The sequence below is a fragment of the Ursus americanus genome, chromosome 12, assembly GCF_024610735.1.
Source record: "Ursus americanus isolate L20-20 chromosome 12, mUrsAme1.1.p, whole genome shotgun sequence".
Lineage (NCBI taxonomy): Eukaryota > Metazoa > Chordata > Mammalia > Carnivora > Ursidae > Ursus > Ursus americanus.
This window is the reverse complement of record NC_142138.1, coordinates 31,005,060-31,025,769: the sequence shown is the minus strand read 5'-3', so window position 1 is coordinate 31,025,769 and position 20,710 is coordinate 31,005,060. Positions and strand designations below refer to the sequence as shown.

The 20,710-nt window shown below is 41.3% G+C and overlaps 1 protein-coding gene across 3 annotated transcripts in view; it reads left to right on the top strand.

Annotated features, from left to right (window-relative positions):
- The window catches only part of PIGK (phosphatidylinositol glycan anchor biosynthesis class K), a 110,758-nt gene extending 104,653 nt beyond the window's left edge, over nucleotides 1-6,105 (top strand). For 2 of the 3 annotated variants that reach the window (XM_087866016.1, XM_045801987.2), the window contains one exon: nucleotides 5,752-6,105. In XM_087866016.1, the coding sequence (XP_087722142.1) occupies nucleotides 5,752-5,764 (13 nt within the window). In that variant the 3' untranslated portion in view covers nucleotides 5,765-6,105. Of the gene's footprint in view, nucleotides 1-1,919; nucleotides 2,059-5,751 lie in introns of all 3 variants that reach the window. The other variant, XR_015726270.1, reaches the window with a different exon arrangement.
- The last annotated feature ends 14,605 nt before the right edge of the window (nucleotides 6,106-20,710 follow it).

The window sequence follows — 20,710 nt, the reverse complement described above, 5'->3', positions numbered from 1 at the left end:
CTCTTGAGGCTAGCCTTGGAATTAGGACATTGTTGTTTGTGTTGCGTTTTGTCAACCAAAAGATGTCACAAGGCCAGCTGATTCAAGGAGCAAGGATATAAATTCCACTTACTGGTGAGAGTTGCTATAATGGCACAGATCGCAAAGGGCATGAACACAAGGGAAGTATAGAGAATTGGGCCATTTTTTTGCCACCAATCTGCCACAGTTAGGTAAATGAAGGACTCAAAGATGTGCTTAGGACACTATTTTCCTCGTCAATGTGGATTTTAATTTTGCTCCGTTTTTATCTCAGCCTGTTTCCTTGTATCTTGTACAATTTTTCTCTTTGTACCATTCTTTTATTTTTGATTTCTTGTGCATCTTTATTCAAGTCAATGTCAAATAAAATTTTTCTAAAATTACCTTTTGGTTCCTTATTACCTCTTATTCTGAGATATGTTCTCTGCAACTTCAGGATATTTCTTTCTTGTGTGTGGGAGTATTTTTACTCATAGACCTCACCGTGTTTTTTCTTTTTTCTTAGAATGCCGTTGGTACGTGCCAATGGAGTATGTGGATGCTTCTCCCTATCTACTTCAGTTTGAATGCCTTCTCAGACCTGCATCTGAGGAATAATTTGTTAAATGTTTCTTGTGATTGGTAGGCAGTTGTCAAATGTAGTTTTGCTAAACTAAACCAGGATCCTCTGTTACCACGCTACCTGTGCCTGGTTTGAGGGCACTTTAAAAGGAGGAAGTATATGGAAAAACCTATTTCTTAACATATGCTACTAAAAGGATTTTTCCTGTATTTTCTCTTCAGAGCTTTTCATGTGGATGCTGAATCTTCTTAGATGCAGTGAACCATTGTCAGTGCCCCTCTACTTTCTGACTTGTTCTTTACTGGTAATTGTATTCAGATAATAGAGAGGTTTGCCACTGAGGGGATAGGAACGAGTTACACTACTTCAGCTCTTCATAAAGCCACCTTCTACTTTGTAAACACTATTTCTCTTGAACAGCAGGCAGAAAAAAGGAGAGAGCTAAAGTCCCTTTCTCAGTTGACAGAATTACTGTGTTTCACAGAGCAAAGCAATCCTTCGCATTGTGTGTACTAATCAGAAAACTGGGCCACGATTAATTTGTTTGTAGACCTGGTTTCCAGGACTTTCAGATAGTGAAATTATCTGAGGTTTCTCATCAGAGGTTAAATTCATTTTAGTAGGATGTGCTCTTATCTTTCTGTGTCTTTATATGTATTTTCCTGAGAAGATGGGAAGAAGTAGAAGACGATTCTACTTAGATGCCCTGTTAAGCTAAGAGTCCAAGTTGTATTTATTTAATATTTCATTTGCCATTTTTTTGTTAATCAAAAATATGTAGTGAATATACAATAAAAAATATAGCAACCGCAAATAGCCATTTTGAAAGCTGAGATTTGCTGCTTTTGTTAGCCTGTACAGTGTTACGCTGTAAATAAATACAAAATTCCATGATAATTTTGGAGTGAGTACATATATTTCTTAGTCCTCCATTATTACATTCTAAGCTCTGGCACTTTGCTCTTCTCTCTGGTCCTCTCCTGGGCATTAGTGGTCTAAATATGGGACATATTTTGTTGAAGGACCAGAAAGCAATGCCTCCAGAATTCTCTGAGCCAGTCTTTGGAATAATAGATCAACATAGCCGCCAGGACCAATCCTGGGAGAAATGATAGTGCCTACCAAAGAAGCTGTAGTTGCCTTCCTGGCAACTGTTTCTGGCTAAGTTTAAGATCTAATGGTGTAACTATGACCTCAGGGAATCCATCTCATTGGAAAGTAACTAGAGTTTCTACAGCTGCAGAGCTAAGATTCCTGTTAACTACTTGATTATTATTTCAGTAATCTCTAACAAATCATAGAACTTAAATGATGTTCACCTTTTTTTTTTTTTAAGGCATGAGTCGGTTTAAATACTATCTGAAAGTTACAACTCTTGAAAGTCACATCGCGTGAACTCTTTTAGCACTGAAAGTCATTAAATTGGTTTATGGAATAATCATCTGTATTATATATTATAGCCTGTTCTTCTATAGGTAAGAGTTTAATGCCAGATTTTGAAAATATTTAATTTTTTTCAAGCATTAACGTGTGTGTGTGTGTGTATGTGTGTGTGTGTGTTTTCAAATACCATCTAAATCAGAGACTCCTAGTTATTGGGGAAAATGTGAATCTTGTCTCCCCAGGTAGGTCAATACTCTTAAACCGAATTTCCAGGGAACATTTGCAAACTATTGTATAAATGTGTGCTTCAACTAATAACTAATAATGACAATCTTTTCCCCATCTATGGAAAAATAATTTTTGGTTTAGCTTTTTCAACCCTTTGGCATGGATTACAAATTGTTTCAATAATAGAAAATAAACATGACAAAAACCAAGCAGTAATAAATCATGTTTAGTTTACTCACTTGTTTTTCATTCATGTTTGTGATATCTACCTTCCCAGTCTTTAATATAACTATGATTTATATTAATCTAGATTTTCTACTGGAATCAAATTAAGATTTTTCATAGTGTTTCACAAAAGCTCTTCCATCTGAAATTCCACTGGACTTACCATCTTGTAAGTTACTGGAGGAAAAGAATCTCTGTCATCCTCATCATTTCACATATGATCAGAGCCATTGCAGAGTTTTGAATAGAATGTAAAATGAGGAAGAATTGGATTATAGTATTTTTGGTGTTTGGGGAGTTTTCTGGAAGGAATGGGAGAGGGCGAGAGTAGACTTAGAGTTAGTGTGGCAGGTAACCACTGTAAACAGTATTGTCAATTGTGTTTATATTATGTGGTTGATTAAAACTCCAGCATGATACGAAATAGTAAGGTTGGTTTCTCCCCTAATAGTTTGACAAGTTAATTTTGAATTGAAATTCATACAAGTTAAAATAATAAAAATAAGATTGTTTCAAACATTGTTCCTCATAACTAACAAACACAAAAGAAAGTTATCTAAAATGTACTTTGAGTTTCAAATCATTAGTTTTCTAGGTAGGAACAGGTAGTTACAGACTACATTTTCAGAAAATACATAATTGCTGTAATTGTGCATTCATTCATTCCCAGGAGGTCTGTGTTGCTATGCCCATTTTATAGGTTTAGAAATTCAGAGTGGAGAAGTGGCTTGACAGGTAGCATGGGCTTTAAGCGTTAAAACCAAACTTTGAGCCCAAAGCAGTTAATTCTAAATCCCATGCCCTTTGAACCACACCACACTGAGCCTTCATTTTTAAATTACTTATTTAATTTTTTAAATTACAAAAGTAATGTGTGCTTCAAACAAACAATACCTATGTGCATACATGTGAGGCTTTTTTATACAAATATGTATACATATTATACAAATATATATTTGTATTTTAGGAAAGTGTGTCTAGCAGCAATATGATTGATAGATGGAAAAGAGAGGGCATCTTGGAGGAAGAGAAGCTAGTCAGGACGCTATTTCAGTGATCCTGATAAGAAATGATAAGAGCTAAAACTAAGGTAGTGGCAGTGGCAATAGAAAACTTAGAAAGGACAGACATGATGGTGAGAAAATCTGTAAGAATTAGGAACTCATGTAAATGGGAAGATCTGAGAGTTGGGGTAGCTAAGAATGACTTCCAGCTTTATCACTTTGACAACATGGTGATGCCCCTGATATGGATGGAATGATGGAAAACAGGGAAGAGAGAACAGAATTGGGTGGAGGACTCAGGAATGAATTTGCTCTTGGCTATTGTAAAGTTTGTGATCCTTTAGAATATCCAAGTAGAGATGTCTGTTAATTGCATGTAAACCTAGAGTTTAGCGTAGAGTTCCATGTTAGTGATAGAAATTTTGGAATCATGAGCTTGCTGACAGAGATCAAAACCAGGGTACAGGTGTCACCCAGAGAGATTATATAAAGGGAGAGAATAAATGGCTGAGGGCAGAGCTCTAGACAACACTAGGATTTAAGGAGCAAAGAAGACTGAAAAGGAATGGTTAGAGAAGTAGAGCAAAAACCTGGGGAGAGTATCACTGAAGCTAAGAGAGGAGAATTTCAGAAGAGAAGGAAGACGTTACAGAAAGATCACCTAATTGAAAACCAGGCATTTCCATAGATAACTTCTCCATTTATAAAATTAAAAGAAAAATAGAGTTTACTTGTATCAAAATATTCTTTTGAATTCTTTTAGTGGGTTTATAATGTTGTATACATTAGGCAACTATCAGATATTTTAAAGCATAGATAATATAAGTAACTGTAAAATGTGGCAGGATTACTAGCATGGCCCTTACTGACGAATTCCGGTTGATTTGACTTGATTTGTTTTATATTGAAGCTTGCCGCCTGCCAACCTGCCTGCCTTCTTTCCTTCCCTCTCTCCCTCCCTTCCACCCAGCCTGCCTCCTTTCCTCTTATAATGTGATGAGTTTAGGATTGAGTAAAGAACATGGGGTGTCCTGGTTATATATGGGAAACCAAACTTTAAGATGCAGATACCTCTAAGAGATTTATGAACCTTCATTGGCTTGTTTAGGTGGCTAGGTGACTAACGACTTTCTCTTCATGCAATTCTGCTCTAAAATATGATTCTAGGGGCGCCTATGTGGTGCGGTCGGTTAAGCAATCGACTCTTGGGTTCAGCTCAGGTCATATCGGGTTGTGGGATCGAACTCTGTCTTGGGCTCCACACTCAGCACCATGGAGTCTGCTTGGGTTTCTCTCTCTCCCTCTACCCTGCACCCCCCCTACACCGCACGTGCTCTCTCTCTGTCTCTCAAATAAATAAATCTTTTAAAAAATACATGATTCTCATATCATAACTATCCTTACAATCTTGGCCAGTAGTTTAGGAAGTAAACCTCATAAAAAGATCACAGTTACAGACCTCCAATTTCAGGGACATAACATAGCTGTTGCAATGACAGCTAAATGAAGAAGACTGGTCTGCCTTTCCTTCTTGACAAAGAAATATACAAGACACTTGGCTGGGTGTTGAGGGGTCGGAATGGACAAGAGGATATAAAATGGACTCAGCCAGACTTTGCCCCCTTCAAGTTTGCAGGGAGATAACCAATAAAGATAATTATGTTACTAGATAGAAGTAAGAGTAGAAGGAGCTACACATTCAAAGAAAAGAATATATCAGGTGGGAAAACCTGAAGGAGTTGCCATTTCAGTTGGTGAGTTTCAAATAGGCAGAATGGAGTAAGGAGCATGCTGTCTCAAAGGCTTAACATGAACAAAGGTATGGGCCCCCAAACAAGTATTTGTTGAATATCAGAACAAATGGAATCGGGTAGCATTTGTTTTTCCACTGACTTAATCAGTATAATATATGTATGTCTCCTGTGTGCCAGGCACTGTGGCAGGTGGATGCTGGGAATACAAGCAAAATGATCCTCATAGAGCTATAGTCTAGTGGAAGAGACAGACAAAACCAACAAACTAATGAATACATAAATTCAAAGTGAGAAGGACTAGTAGGCTACTGAAGCGCCTGGGTGAAGAGAGATTGTTTGGCTGGGTAGTCAGGGAAGCCTCATTGAAGGAACAAAATGGCATCTGAAACTAACCTTTGTAAGAACCATGTTGAAATATTTACCCAGTTAGAAGCTTTTGTTGTTGTTGCTGTTCTAATACATTTAATTTGGCTAAATTACTTCCCCTTCAAACACAGCCTGTGAAATTTCTATGTTCCGTCAGTATTTGTTTGATCCATTATTGTTAAGTTTACCTGTCCTTTTTGTTTTGCAGAAACCGAAGCTGAAAGATTGGCATCCTCCTGGGGGTTTTATTCTGGGATTGTGGGCACTCATTATAATGGTTTTCTTCAAAACTTATGGAATCAAGCATATGAAGTTCATTTTCTAGACGTGATGTGTGAAGAAGATGGCATGGAAGACTGCAACCTTGGATAAAATTTTATGTCATGATTTTTAAAAAATACATTGTTCGTGTGTGAATTGGGCAAAAAGTATATGGAAACTAAATTTGAATGAACTGTTGATTTTGTAACTTAAAGAAAAATAACTGTTAATGTTAAGTGCTAAGTGGCACTAATTGTACTTGGTTTTTGTTGTGCATGTTATTAAAAAGATGGGACAGAGATCAGAGGATATTTAATGGCTGTTTTTGAAAATAAAAATTTCCCCTTAATATTACCCCCTTTTCATTCGGAAAGCAAAAAAAAAAAAAAAAAAAGTGAAGACATTAAATTCTCGCTAGCAGAGGTAATTTCTGTCAACACTTGTGTGTGTGTTTTCCTGGTCTTTTTTCCATGTACATTTTTCCCCCAAATAGAGTACATATAGAATATTTCATTCTGTAACTTTACTCTTCATTTTACAGTATGTTAACCCTTTCCCTCTTCTTGGACAAGTTTCAAAACACGTTGTGAATGGTTGCACAGTGTCCGTTTTGTGAACGTACAGTAGGTTATTTAACACTCTTCTGTTGTTGGACCTACTTACCTTGATCTCACAATCTTCCTTTGGTTCATTCTTCAGTGTGTTAGTATTTTACTGTCAGCCATTCATGGAATTCTGCAGCTTTAATTATAAGTAAATATAAAAAAATCAGTTCCTTAACTTATAGTACTGATAGTCTTTGGGACCTTATTTGCTGTCAGTTTATCTGGGAAATGTACAACCTTTGAGAATTTCATATTATTGACTGCTCCAGAGAAATAAACCCCATCATTTTTCATTTCTAGGCATTCTGTGATCCTCAAGAATTGATTACTTCCTCTTCATTTCCATATTGAAAGAGACATTGTTTCATTCTGTTTAAGGTAAACCTTGTCCGCTGGCTTGATCTATACCTTTCCTGAGATAATCCCATAGAGTGGATAACTGTCCGGGAAGTTCACGCGTAGGGCCCGGCCTTCATGTTTGACTGATGCGTCGCTTAAGGCAGAAAAGCTCTCTCTGGTCTCTGAGATATTGTAAGAGTTCACATTTTCATCACTGATTTTATTTGTTTATTTTATTTTTATTTTTATTTTTTATTTTTTTAAGCTAATCAGCCATCTTCCTATCTTTCTCATCACTGAAAATGGTATTGAGATTGTGTTTTGCCATTAGCCCCAGATACTGGTTTTTTTTTTGCATATAAGGGGGAAAAAAACCATGAAAGTGGAGTATTCATGTCCCACAGGATACCTTTTTGTATTTTATCTGTTTTTTCCAAGAATTTATGTGTTAATCTATATTCATTACAAAGACCTGATTTATAATTATAGGTAACATTAAGAAGACAACTCTTCCTCTACAATAAAACCTCCTAAAATTAATATTCCTTATGATTTGTTTTCCTTTTAACACTTAAAATATTACCCTTTAATTACATACAAAATGGTCATACTTTTTACAGGCAAAGGATTAACTGTTAACTCTCAGGTTAGAACAAATGATATTAAGGCTTTTTGCCAGCTCTGAATCTTCATTTGAATTGATCTTTTTATTGGTGTACTAGATATTTTATCTGAATAAATGGAGAGGGATTCTTTTGTACATAGAGGGGAAAACAAACTTACTCTTGACTAACCAGATCATAGTAGCTCTAAGAGACAGAAAGGGTTGACCATAGCGCCCTGCGAACACTTACACAAGGTCATGAGCACTAGGGTGAGGCGGAGCTCCTTAGCGTCAAAAGGAAATATGACTGATCTCGAGCCAAAGTCATTTAGTGTGAATATAATGAAACATACCCTGATGGTAAAGATCTCTGGAAAGTAAAAGACTTCCTCTTCAGAGGCTGTAGAAGGTGCCCTTCTTAGTTAAAACCAAACTGGGAAAAGTAATACTGAATATAATATACAGGATTAATTTTGCCCAGGCAGAGTTTCAAAGGGCAGTTATTTCTCTTTCTGTTTCATTATTGAAATTTCAGAATATAGTTAAAGCAGAAAGCCTAAACTATGTTAAATGTTCAGCTCGTAACCATAATCTTTTTACATAAAGTATATTCTGCTTTCAATAATAAGTAAATCCTCTGCATGTGGTAAGTGGGTAATATTGTAAGTGCAATTAAATAGTCCAGACTTTAAATTATGCCATAAAAGCGCATCCTTAAATATATTCTGGAGTCACAAAGAGCTGAACAACGGAAAGGGGTTTTCTTTTTGCCTTTCTCACAGTGTTGTTCTGAGGATCAGATGAGATAATGTTATGACTAAACACTTTGGAAATTGTAAATCTATGGTGGTGTATTTTCCTTATTTTGGCTTAGGAAGATACCAACGGGGAAGTTAATGATGCTGCTGTCCCTCGTTCTGCTGCACTTACTCACCTGTGTAAGCTACTTAATGTGCTTCTTGTTCTCTTTGGTATTCTTTTTCTGCCACCCCCCTCCCACCACGGTGCCCTTCTGGGAGACAAGGAATATAGATAAATGGGTCCTGGCAGACATGGCCTGACCTTTTAGGGGAGGGACAGGATATAATGATGCCATTCGGCACAGGCAGCCTGCAGGAGAAAAAGAAACCAAATGATGTGAATTTTAAAATTATGAAAGGCATTCATTTGCAGTTTATGAAAGGGAAATGTAGTTTGGATGCAAAGCTGATTAAATTGGATCAAGAAAAATTGGAATTAAATACATAAAATAATGCATGCATTTATGGTTTCAATTTTTATATATCCTCAGCTAGTTGAAAATGATGATTCCCACAACAAGCATAACTCAGCTTGTTTCTGCTTACTGAGTATTTTCTACTACGGTATATGTTGATAACATTTCTTCCATTATGTATGTTGTATAGCAGAGTTACAGTTACTGTGGGAATCATAATTTGAAATTTTGACTTGTGTGTTTCTGGAATCTTTACAACAAATGTTGCATTAACATAGAACTTTTTCCATTGATTTTACCAAAATTAAATCCATCTGTAGCTGTTTTAACTTGTGAAAGAAATATTTTATAAACATACCACAAGGTATGGCTATAAAATAATGAGATCAGCATCCATTTTGGCTTTATGAAATCAGCCTCATTTACTTCATTGTCGCATCTTTTACCCAAGGGCATTTACCACGAAGAAAGTGTTCTCCAGGATCTCCGTCCTGTTGCCGCCTGCCCCATCGGCGCATGTCCCTGCAGTGTAACTACGAAAGTCTTTCTATTCATGGACAGTACGCCGTGGTAGTACCCAGTCCTTTTTCTCTCAGTGCAAAAAATGTTTCTGTTTTGGCAATGTGCTATAAAATGTTTGGTTTATTTTAACTGTGTAGACCCTTGAATATGGGATTGATGTAGTTGAAGTTGTGACCAAGGCACAGTTATTAAAAATTCACTTATTTCAAACATAGCAAGGTGGAAACTGTCATAAAAAGGTGCTTACTGTTTCATGTGGGCTGCTCGCAGGCTCAGAGACCTCAGAGGACATCCAGATTTGCCCGTGGAATACCCAGTCGTAGGGTCTACCGCATGAGGCTCATGCGATGGAACTCATGTTCGTATGATCTGACTTGTTTTGATTGTGGAAGTGCCCGCTGCTGGCTGTGTTAGAGTTTCAGGGACAGCTGGCAGGAGCAACGTAGGACACTTTCCTAGGGGTCATTAAATCAGGTCATAAATGTAAAGCATGTCATACAGTGCCTAACACAGGAAAATTTCACCCCTCTGTTCTTTGCCAGCCAGGACTCTACCTAGCTCTTGTTTTAAACCTCCACTCAGGCCCAGGGGTCACTCTAAAGAGCATTAGCCCTGGTGCTCCCAGACTCTCCTATTCCCTTCTCTTCCCTGAGCCTTAGCTTCTCATGTGTTTAACTCCCTCTGTGGTCCTTCCACTTTGTTAGAAATACACCTTGAGCATGTTTGAATGGCCAGTCCATCCTCACCCTAGGCCCCAGATGTCTGGATAGTAATCCAGTCTGAAGTTTTCTGTTGTCCTCCATCCCAGTGGGTACTGCATTTCCAGGAGACAGCCTCTTCTCCCCCCGACCCCATGTTAGTTAGGACTTTTTAAGTTTCAAATGATAGAAACCCAACTAGAACAAATTTAGACCAAGAAGGGAATTTGATGGAGGAACATTAGACTATCACACATAATCTTGAAGGGGGTCTCACCTGAGCCTCCCCAGGGACTGGAATGTCACCTGGATTTTCTTCTCTGCATTTCTTCATCCCTCCCGGAGACTGGCTTTCTCGCATGGATGGTAACACCAAAGCCTTATGTCTGGTGCTTCACTGCAGGAGAGAGGAATATTACTCTTTTCCTGTATTTCTGTTCTAAAAGGCTTGTGAAAGCACAGGCTAACCTTGCCGGCATCAAGAGCACACTTGGCCAGAAGGTCGGGGTCCCGTCAGCACATCAGGACGTGTGGGCATACCCCCGTATGCAAGGGCCTCCCCCAGAGAAGGGAGAGAGCACAGGAGCCAGGCAGTCCCCCACTACAGCCTCCTGCTAGCTTGCTGTTCATGCGTGGTCCATGCAGCTGCCGCATCGCCCCAGAGCTCACCTGGAAACGCAGAACGTCAGGCCCCACTCAGACCCACTGAACCAGAATCTGCATTTTAACAAGGTCCCCAAGGAAATCCTCAGGCACATGAAAGTAGGAGAAGCACTGCTCTACGTTAGCTTCCTAGACTAAACAACCCAACTTTATCCAAAAGGAGACTGTAAAAGCAAATACTTGTAAAACAACAGCCATGGGTAGCAAATTTTATGGGTTAATTAAGTCGATTATTCTCAGCATTATTATTGACTTCTCGTCAGACCTTTTAAGACTGCACCACTCTCCTCTGGCTTTTCTTCTCAGCTTTTTCCAAAATGTTAACTGGTTAAACAGGCATCTAATTAGCACTTACTGTATGTAGTATCTGCAAATTCCTTGACACTGGGTGGAGCATAAATGCCCCTCCCCTGAGTATGGGCTGGCCTTAGTGACTTAATTCTAATAAATAGAATGTGACAGAACAGTACAAAGCTAGATCATAAAAGGTGCCTGACTCTTTTTCTCAGGACGCTCGCTGTTGGAACCCAGCCAGCATCCCCTGTGGAAGCCCAGGCCACATGGAGAAGCCACGTACATGTACTCTGGCTAACAGTCCCTAGTACGTCGCAGCTAGTAGCCAACAGCAAGCCCCAGAGATGTGAGGGAGAGAGCTGCAGAGGCTTCCTGTCTGCAGCCACTGGAGACTGGCCCCCAAGTGACAACCACCTAGTTGGGCACCAGAACTGTGAGGTAATAATTTGGGGAAAAACTATTTTATTCCACTAGGTTTAATTTGGTTTGTTGTAGGGGGATTGTCGCCTGAACCACTGTGTTAATGTGTTACCCACTCTGGCAGATGCTTTCAGGCATACAGAGAAACAGAATTCTTTTTTAAAAAAAAACAGTTACAAATTAATTCTTAAAAGACTCACATGAAGAGATGAAGTAACTACATAGCAGAAAATGACAAGTGGATTTAAGAGCTACAGAACAGGCGTTTTAGGGGAAAAAAAAAACCCTTCTATTTTTAATTGATACATACATATGTTATTAATATTGTTTACCTCCAGGGGAAAGGGCAGAGGAGACTTCAAGATGGAAATGAAATTTGACTAAACAATCAGATTTCTCTTTTTTTTCCCTCCTCCATTTCCCACTATTGCTCTTTCAAAACTATAGATTTTCTTCAGTCCTGTCCCATTGACTCAGACTTTCCAGTCACTGGAATATTTTGCTTTGTGATCTGAAAAAGAAACTGAGGGAAGAACCAGCTTAACTTCCTTCTCTACTGCCTGCAAATTGACCTCTGTTTCCCCCCCCCATCCCACCCCCCCACCCCGTTGTTCTTGGAGATTGAGTCATTGACTCCATCCCTTCTTCTGGGATATTGCGTACTAATAAATGCACCTCTCCTTATCCTGCAGTCTTCCTTAGTATGGATGTGATTTCCCTTATGTTTTAGAAGATGTTCAAACTTTCTCATCTTAAAAACTCAAAATCCTATTTCCCTTTTAAATGCAAATATAGAAATGCTATATAGTATAGAGTTCTTTTCTACTTCATTTCATAGCCTATTATTTTGCATGAATGGGTAGCGTTCACTGACTTGACTTCCCTGCCCTGTATTTGTTTGTGAACCTTTCCACGAATCTAGCTTCTGCTTCCACCACTGCCCTGAAACTATTTTCTTTCCTCTTATCAATGATCTCTTAATTCACCAAACTTGGTGAATTTTTCTGCCTGTACCTTTTTCTTCTCTCTCCTTAGTATGTAACAGTTGTTGATTACTTCCACTTTTAGAAACATTTCCTCCTCTGCCTCCATGGTACTGCTCCCTCCCTGAGTTTTCTTCACTCAGCCTCTCCTTTTCGGTCTTTGACATCCCACAGCAGCCGTTCTGCAGAGTTCTGCCCTCAAACCCTTCAGATTCAACACTGTCCCTGAGTACTTCCATCCCCATCCGTGGTTTCCATTATTACCTCTACGTCACTGGCAGCCAAATTTCTCCGTCTCAGGATGTCCCTTGAGTTCCAGAAATGCCCTTTTGTACTGGAAAGCTCCACAGGAATCTCAAACTCAGCATAACCCAAACTGAATTTATAATCTCTCAGTATCACCTCACTACCAGGCTCTTCTCTGTTTTCTTCTTCTCAGTTCAAATTCCCTCTCTGAATAGGCACAGATTGTAAAGCACTCTGTGTCCCGTGTAAGTGCTCACTGTAAGCATGTGCTGCAGAGGAAGCCTTAGTAGTCAGGTGGGCAAAATGCCATGCTCTGTGGCTGTCGGATAGTCTTTTTCCCAGTGCTTGCTCAGTGGGCCCCTGGGGGGGAAGTGGTTATGGTGGCCAGGATGGAGACTGTGGGCTCAACTGAGTAGTGCCTAGTCTACCAACAGCAGAGACCTACATTAAAACCTAGCCACTAATCGGTGCTTCCATTCCCCAGCTGACTGGTAATAGGGTGATTATATTGACCACCAGAGAGTGGACAGAAATGCATCCACACTGAAACAGACACATCTATTGGGTATGGATTTGCATTCTCTGCTCTTAAGCTTCTACCAGCATCACCATCCATAGACTTCCAGAAATCTTTATCTACCATCATGGCATTCTGCAGAGTATTGAGTCTGAGCAAGGAACTCATTTCACAGCAAAGGAAGGGCATCGGTGAGCATATGACCATGGAATTGCTTGAACTTACCACATACCCCACAACCTGAGAGTGGCTGGCCTCACTGAAGATGGAATGGCTCACTGAAGATTCAGTTATGCCACCACCTGGAGATGACACTCTGAAAGAAGGGGGTTCTGTTTAACAGGGTACAATACAGGCTTTGAACCAGAGACCACTACGTGGCATTATTTCGCCCATGGCCAGAATACAGGAGTGGAAAGAGGAGCAGCTCTTCTCACTCTTACACGTAATAATCCATTCATGGAATCTCTGCTTCCTGTCCTGCCAACTTCGAGCTTTGCTAGGTATGGAAGTCTTAGCCCTGAAGAGAGGAATGCTTTCATCCAGGGGACACCACAGTGGTTCCATTAATTTTGAAGAGAAGACTGCCACCGGGCCATTTTGAGTTCTGATATCACTAAACATGCCAAAAATAAGGGGTTGCTATACTGGCTGGAGTGACTGAGGCCAATTACCAAAGGGAAATGGAGTAGCTGCTACACACTGAAGGCAAGGGGGTTTCTGGGGGTGCTCCTTACGAGTTCCATGACCGATAGCAAACATTAATGGAAAGGATGATTGAGGACTCAGTCCTCTGAATGTAGGTTTGAGCCACTCCACCAGATGAAGAACTGACTGATTCAGCTTCTGGCTGAGAGCAAGGGACATAAATAGGTAGAGGAACATAGGAAGCCATGGATATCATCAGCAATAGCCCACGGCCAACTACTGAAATGAGGATCGTAATAGCTTTACAGATCTCCTTTTTGCCTGTTACATGTTTATGTGTGCATGCTATTTCTCTCTCTTTCCCCATTTTTATTTTATGCAAGTCGGTGGTGCTTAACCTTATAATATAGTAATTAGATAAGAAAATATTCAGTGGACTGATGGAATTTAGGGAGTAATTAATGAAGCCAGTAGTGCATACAGTACCATTTCTGGCTGCGTGTCTCCTTATTTGGTGAAGGGTGAGAATGTCTTCACTTGGACAAGTAGCAACATCTTCTTAGATGGAAATACAGAGTTGCATCATTGTTGTACAGGTCTCAAATGTGTGTAGAAGAGTGAATGCAGAAGCTAAATAGCCAAAGGGGTATTCTGGTCCAATTACCAGTTCATTGTCTCTTAGCTCAAATCCACTCATTATCCATCTGTGATAATGGAGCTGAACCCTTTAAGAATTTCTTTTGTGTTAACAGGATGTTAAGCTTTGTCAATAGAGGGTTCTGGGGGAGTGTGGCAGGAAGAAGGAGCTTCTCTTCCTGTTTCTGGTGGGTTCCTTCCATGTCTCCTGCCGTGTGTGTCTCTGCACGAGTGCGTGTGCATGTGTTTTCTGCCTCGCCTAGTGGCTGGCCCCACAGAGCACCTTCCTGTGGGCAGCTTCCTTGCAAAGGGTTGCTGGGCGCCCTCATCCTGAGTGGCTGGCTCCCCCAGGCAGCCTGGCTCCAGCAGCCTTGCCGCAGGGTACATGTAGAGGGCACCTTCCCCCAGCACACGTCCGTGGGCATCTCCCTCATGGGGTGCTGCTGGCCGGGCACCTCCTGGACAACTTGCCCCATACCATTCAGGTGGCTTTTCGGGAGTTCTTGGGTATGGCTGCTTTCAGAGGATAGCTTTGCCTAGCACTCCAGAGAGCAGCTTTCCAGCAAGTTCCAGTGAGATGACCTCTCAGTGAACCTCTCTGCCATCCAGTGAGCCCCACGGCACCCTCTCCAACAATGTCTGGACCTAAGCCCCTTCTTGGGTGACTTCTTCCCCTATCACAGCCCGAAGGGGTGGTGACTGCCTCTGAGGCCTGCTGTTCTATTCTGTTGAGTTCTCTTTCTCTCTCTCTAGTAAATTCCCCCTTACTCTAATTCCTTGTTCAAGTTGCTTTGGAATTTCTGTCTTCTCATTGGACTTTGACTGACACACCTCCTCCCAGAAGCCTGATGGCATTAAATGGAGAGATTCTTGGCCATAGTCATTTAAATTGTTCAAATTATGCCTCTGGCTAGATTGAAGGGAAAGCCCTCTTCCCTCCCAGCAGTCGGGACAAAGGTTTGGAGGCTCTTCTTACCACCTCTGCCTAATTCTGCGGGCTTCCTGGGAAACTCTCACGGAGGGTTAAGACATGGCAGAAGCACTTCCTTCTGACAGTCTGTAGCTGGAACCAGCCCAGGCCAAGAGCAGACTTACCAGACATGTGGAAACCATCCAGTAAGGGGCTCGTCGACTCTGTTTAAAACTCTGGGTTCTTTTGGCTCTAGGCAGCTTCTTCTTGCTCTTTGTAATGAGTACATGGAAATGAAAAGATTCGGGCAACAGGATTTCTTGTAACGCTGCCAAGAGAGAAGATGGATCAAAGGGGAAAAAATGCGTTAGAGGCACACTGGTAGAGGAAATACTCTAGTTTGGTTAGTGAGGAAATGCTTACAGAGTAAGAAGGCTGAAGAGTATAGTGGTTGAGAGCCTGCATTTTGCGTTTCTGTAGCTTGTCAGTCTGATAGATGCACATTATATAAGGAAGAGAATAATTAAAATTACAAATAAGAAAATACACTTATAAACCAGTAAAGCCAAAGGTGGGGGAGAGAAATTGAGGCTGAAATAAGAGAAACCAAATAAAAGGAATAAAAACAATACGTTACACAAGTTAACAAAACCAGAAGCTCAGTTACAAAGTATAACTGGGGAAAATGAGACAAAAGAATTAAAATTTTAGATGTTAGAATCAGAAGCTTACAATTTCAAGGATGTGTTTCTGAATAAAGCAAAAGTTGGAAAAGGAAACAAATGTTTTAAAGTGGCAACAGTGGAGGGAAAATTTAAACGGAATATAAAGAGTAAGTGAGGTAGCTGAAACTATTTTAAAGGAAGATAAAAATAAAAACAAAACTTCAGTCAAAGAAATCTAACATTCTCTAAGTGCTAAACATTTAGAGAATGAAACAAACTATAAATATGGAAAACAAGGAATGAACAATTTAAAACGTGAGAAGAGCAACACAAATTGCCTGCTTTTTAAGAGACAACCTGGCTTTTGTTACTTTTATTCTCCAGATACTCAAGCATCCTCGAATTCTAGTAGATGTCTCTATAAACTTTAAGCCCCAAGGTCAGGTTTTTTGCAGAGTACACCCTTGGGGCTCCTTTAGGGCGGAAGCCAAAGGTAACCAGCAGTTCAAAATGTTTATAGCCTCCTTCTCCAAAGGGTCCTGGCTCCTGTGTCTACATGGCTTTTAATTCAGTGCCCTGAAGGGTTGGGCATGGAAATAGGCAGGAAAGATACAAGCCCCATCAGGGCCGGCCCTGTGGTCGACCTCTGTTCTATAAGCAGTTGTGTGCACGTGCCCTTCACTGTCTAGAAGTCCAGCAGTCCTTCTGCAAATACACTGCCTGCCTACATAGCTCGGAGGCGATTATGAAGGCTCCCTCCTTCTCTTCACAGTGTGGCTGCAGCTCAATCATACAACATACGGAACATCGTGATATTTCTGGCCTTAGGGAGAAAGCTGATCAGTGGTTTTCAGACTTTTTGGCTACCACCCACAGTAAGAAATACATCTCCTATCGTGACACTACGTGATGTAGGAAAGATGTTGGGGTTTGGAGCTGAGGGCCAAGAAAATTCTTGAGGCGTCTTTGGTGCAAACAGGTGGTTTTATGAAAGCACAGGGACAGGACCCAGGGGCAGAAAGAGCTACACTGGAGTCATGAGGAGTGGCCCATTATATACTTGCAAGTTGGGGGGCTTAGGGGAGGTTTGGGATAGAGTCAGTCTCTAAGGAATTTTGGAAGCAAGGTTTCCAGGACCTTGAGGGGGCTAGCTCTTGTTAGGAAAAGGTCATTTATTACTGTTTAATAAAGACTCCATCATGAGACCCTTCAGATGTGTATCAGTGGGTCATATGCTTGGAGGATGATTGCCAACATATATCTTGGGGGTAGTGATAAAGGAAGTTTCCAAAGGAATTTTTTTTTTTTTTTAAGATTTTATTTATTTATTCGACAGAGAGAGAGACAGCCAGCGAGAGAGGGAACACAAGCAGGGGAAGTGGGAGAGGAAGAAGCAGGCTCATAGCGGAGGAGCCTGATGTGGGGCTCGATCCCGGATCGCCAGGATCACGCCCTGAGCCGAAGGCAGACGCTTAACCGCTGTGCCACCCAGGCGCCCCTCCAAAGGAATTTTTATATGTTAAAGTAGACTTACAGGATCCTGGAGGTCGGGCCAAGATTGCTTTTTGCCCTTAGCAAGTATTTACATCGAGGCAGCTGAGTTCCTAGAGGAAGGTCACTCTGCCTGTTTCAAGGACTTGTCAATGGGCTGTAAGTAGTAAGGACATTTAATTTTTCCTTTGCTTTTGTTTCCCATATCACTACATATATATGTGTATCTATCTCTACAACTAAAAAAGAAATTATACAAAATAAGTACCCTCTCTAACCTCGTACACTCTGTTATTTTCAATCCTTTTACATTCTATATTATAGAATTGTCTCAGGTGGGAGCCAGATCAATGTTTTTCAAAATATTGCACTTCCATCTGCAGTAAGAAATACATTTTGCATTGTGACCTATGCACATATATGTGTATGTATCTATATAATTAAAAGTTTTACAGATAGTACTGACATTCTTCCTAAAATGCACCTTTTAATTTTCTATCCTTTTATATTATAGTTTTATTGATGGTTTCCCAGTAATATCTAGCTATACTTGCATCACCAAACTTCCTACCAAGAAGACATAATGAAAGCCTGGAAAACCACAGCCAAGAATAATACCCAACAGGGTGGTAAATTATTACAAACATCTTTGAACTGATAATGCACTTCGCGCTCCCTGGTGCTGCTCTGTGTCCTTACATTGTATCCTTATTCCTCCAACATTTGCCGAGTATGAATACCTTGGATGTGAATGGCACTGCCTCTGTCTCTAAGGCATTTATAGTAGGGGAACTGGAACACTGGTGAAGAGAGTTCCAGGAAAGATTCTAGAAGGTGTCATTGAATTGACAGTAATGGTTAGACATTTTTTTTTTGACAGTGACAGAAATCCAACACAAGTATGCTTAAATAATAATTTTTTAAAGTATTTATTTACTTCACTGAATGTCCAGGAGAGCGTTGTCTTCAGGCTCAGCTTGATCCAGCACTAATGACATTCTAAGCTCTATCATCGTATCTGCTCCCCGTGGAATGGCTCCATTCGCAAGGTAATTCTTCTTATGGTAACAAATATGGTTTTAGCAGTCTCAAACCCTAAAGCACCATGAGCTGGGGGAAGAGTTTGTATCCCTGCATAGAGTCATGTTCCCATCCATGAACCAATTACGGGGTCTGGGAGACTGGATATGCCAGTAGGTGTAAGCTAATCAAGGCCTATCCCTGGAGCTCTATGTAGAGTTACTCCCTCATTAACTACATAGTGAAGAGTGGATGGATTGATTTTCCCAAGAAAATATGGGGACCTGTGGCCTGAAAGGTGGGAACCTGGAAGCTGGGCTGCCAATGGCAGCAGGTGTTTGAACCAGTGTGCAGCCAGGGGCAAGAGTTCTGTGGGGAAGGCTTGTCGATAGATGAGAACACAGGGGAGGGGGGCACTGAGGGCGCAAGAGCAGCGTGAGCAAACCTGGAGCCACCTTAAATCAGCTGGTGTAGCTGGAGCTTTCGGGATGTGGAGGAGCCGTGAGAGCTGAGACCGAAGCTCATAAGGCAGGCCGTGGGTTCTGAATCCAGGCATGAGACTAAATCGAGCAGCTAGTCAGATTTCAGAAAAAGGTTGCAAGTGAAATGTATACTTATGAGACTCATTTTGCCTTGGGGAACAAATGAGTTGGAGAAAGGCTATCCTGGAAGGCCATGGACGTCCAGGCAAGAGTTAGTTCAATGAGCACGGAACCGGGGAGCAGTACCTGTGAGTGGGGTGGGAGGGGACGAATGGATGCAAAAGCTCTGTGCTCCTTTTCTCAGAACCCTGTGATATGACCTTTCAATTTGGTTGGTTCATGTGAAGGAGGGAGAGATCCTTTAAGATTTAATTGACTTCAAACAAAGATCAAATAATTCCCAAAAGCTTTACTTTTCAAAAGGGAAGAAACTACCTGTTGGGGGGTGTGGAGCCCATTGTGTTGTAACTCATCATACAAGTCTATCCCATCAAAGAGTTAAATTACTTTGCAATAAATGAGATGGAGTAAAGACATTTCTTTTTTTTTTTTTTAAGATTTTATTTATTTATTCGACAGAGATAGAGACAGCCAGTGAGAGAGGGAACACAAGCAGGGGGAGTGGGAGAGGAAGAAGCAGGCTCCTAGCGGAGGAGCCTGATGCAGGGCTCAATCCCAGAACACCGGGATCATGCCCTGAGCTGAAGGCAGACGCTTAACCGCTGTGCCACCCAGGCGCCCCATGAGTAAAGACATTTCTAACTCACCAGACAGGCTCTCGGGGCAGGGTTTGTCCCCTCCCTGTCCCACAGAGCCTTGGGTTCAACTGTCTTGCTGTCAGCATTCCATGTGTGCATCTTTATCACCCACTAGATTATGAGCGGGAGGACAGAAACCTCTTCTGGCTGAATGAAACAATTTCTCTTTTCCTCTCTCCCTCCCTTTCCCCAGTATCTCCACTTGGATCAAGGCATCACGCAGGCACTGGAGACATAGAGTTGAATCTCAGCTGGACCTGAACCCAAACTCCTTGGTTTTGGGGTGGGTTCTAGTGTGGGAAGTGAGACATTTAATGAATGCTGGGAGAGACATCTATCCAGAATAGAATGGGAGGAAGGGTCAGCTCCACGTGGTGAGATCAGGAAACGCTTCATCAGAGGCAACACAGAACGTGAGTCTTTTTTTTTTTTTTTTTAAAGATTTTATTTATTTATTTGACAGAGATAGAGACAGCCAGCGAGAGAGGGAACACAAGCAGGGGGAGTGGGAGAGGAAGAAGCAGGCTCATAGCTGAAGAGCCTGATGTGGGGCTCGATCCCATAACGCCGAGATCACGCCCTGAGCCGAAGGCAGGCGCTTAACCGCTGTGCCACCCAGGCGCCCCGGAACGTGAGTCTTAAGGCTAGTGGCCAGAGAAGGTGGGCAGGAGAAAGGAAGGCAGATGTTTTAACATGGGGGAAGCCATAATGACTTTGACCTCATGGGTGTCTACAGATCTACGTAGCCATCTCTTTTAGGTGCTATTAGAGAACACGTCTGCGCATGCTGGGACGGAGTCATCATGGACATGAGCCCTCCATATATTCTTATTTAATTCTTACTGCAGCACTGTACAGTGGAAACAATTGGAGGGACCCCAGTCTTACAGAAAATAGAGGCTTAGCAAAGTGGTTGAGAGACACCCAGCTGGGAAGGAAGGGGAGCCTGGGCTTCTGACGTCAGCTGATTTACAGGACTTTGCTTCAGTGGAGCACACGGCGACTGCCCCGAACTCTGCGAGCAGCGACTGCCCTTTGCAGCTGAATCAGACTGGACAACGAGGGCTCACTTTTCTGCCCTCAGCTATGTCATTTCTTCATTTTATTTACCAGAATCAGACCAATAGTTTTGATACCTGCTTAAAGAAGAAGCCCATTACAGACAGAATAAACTGTATACACACACACA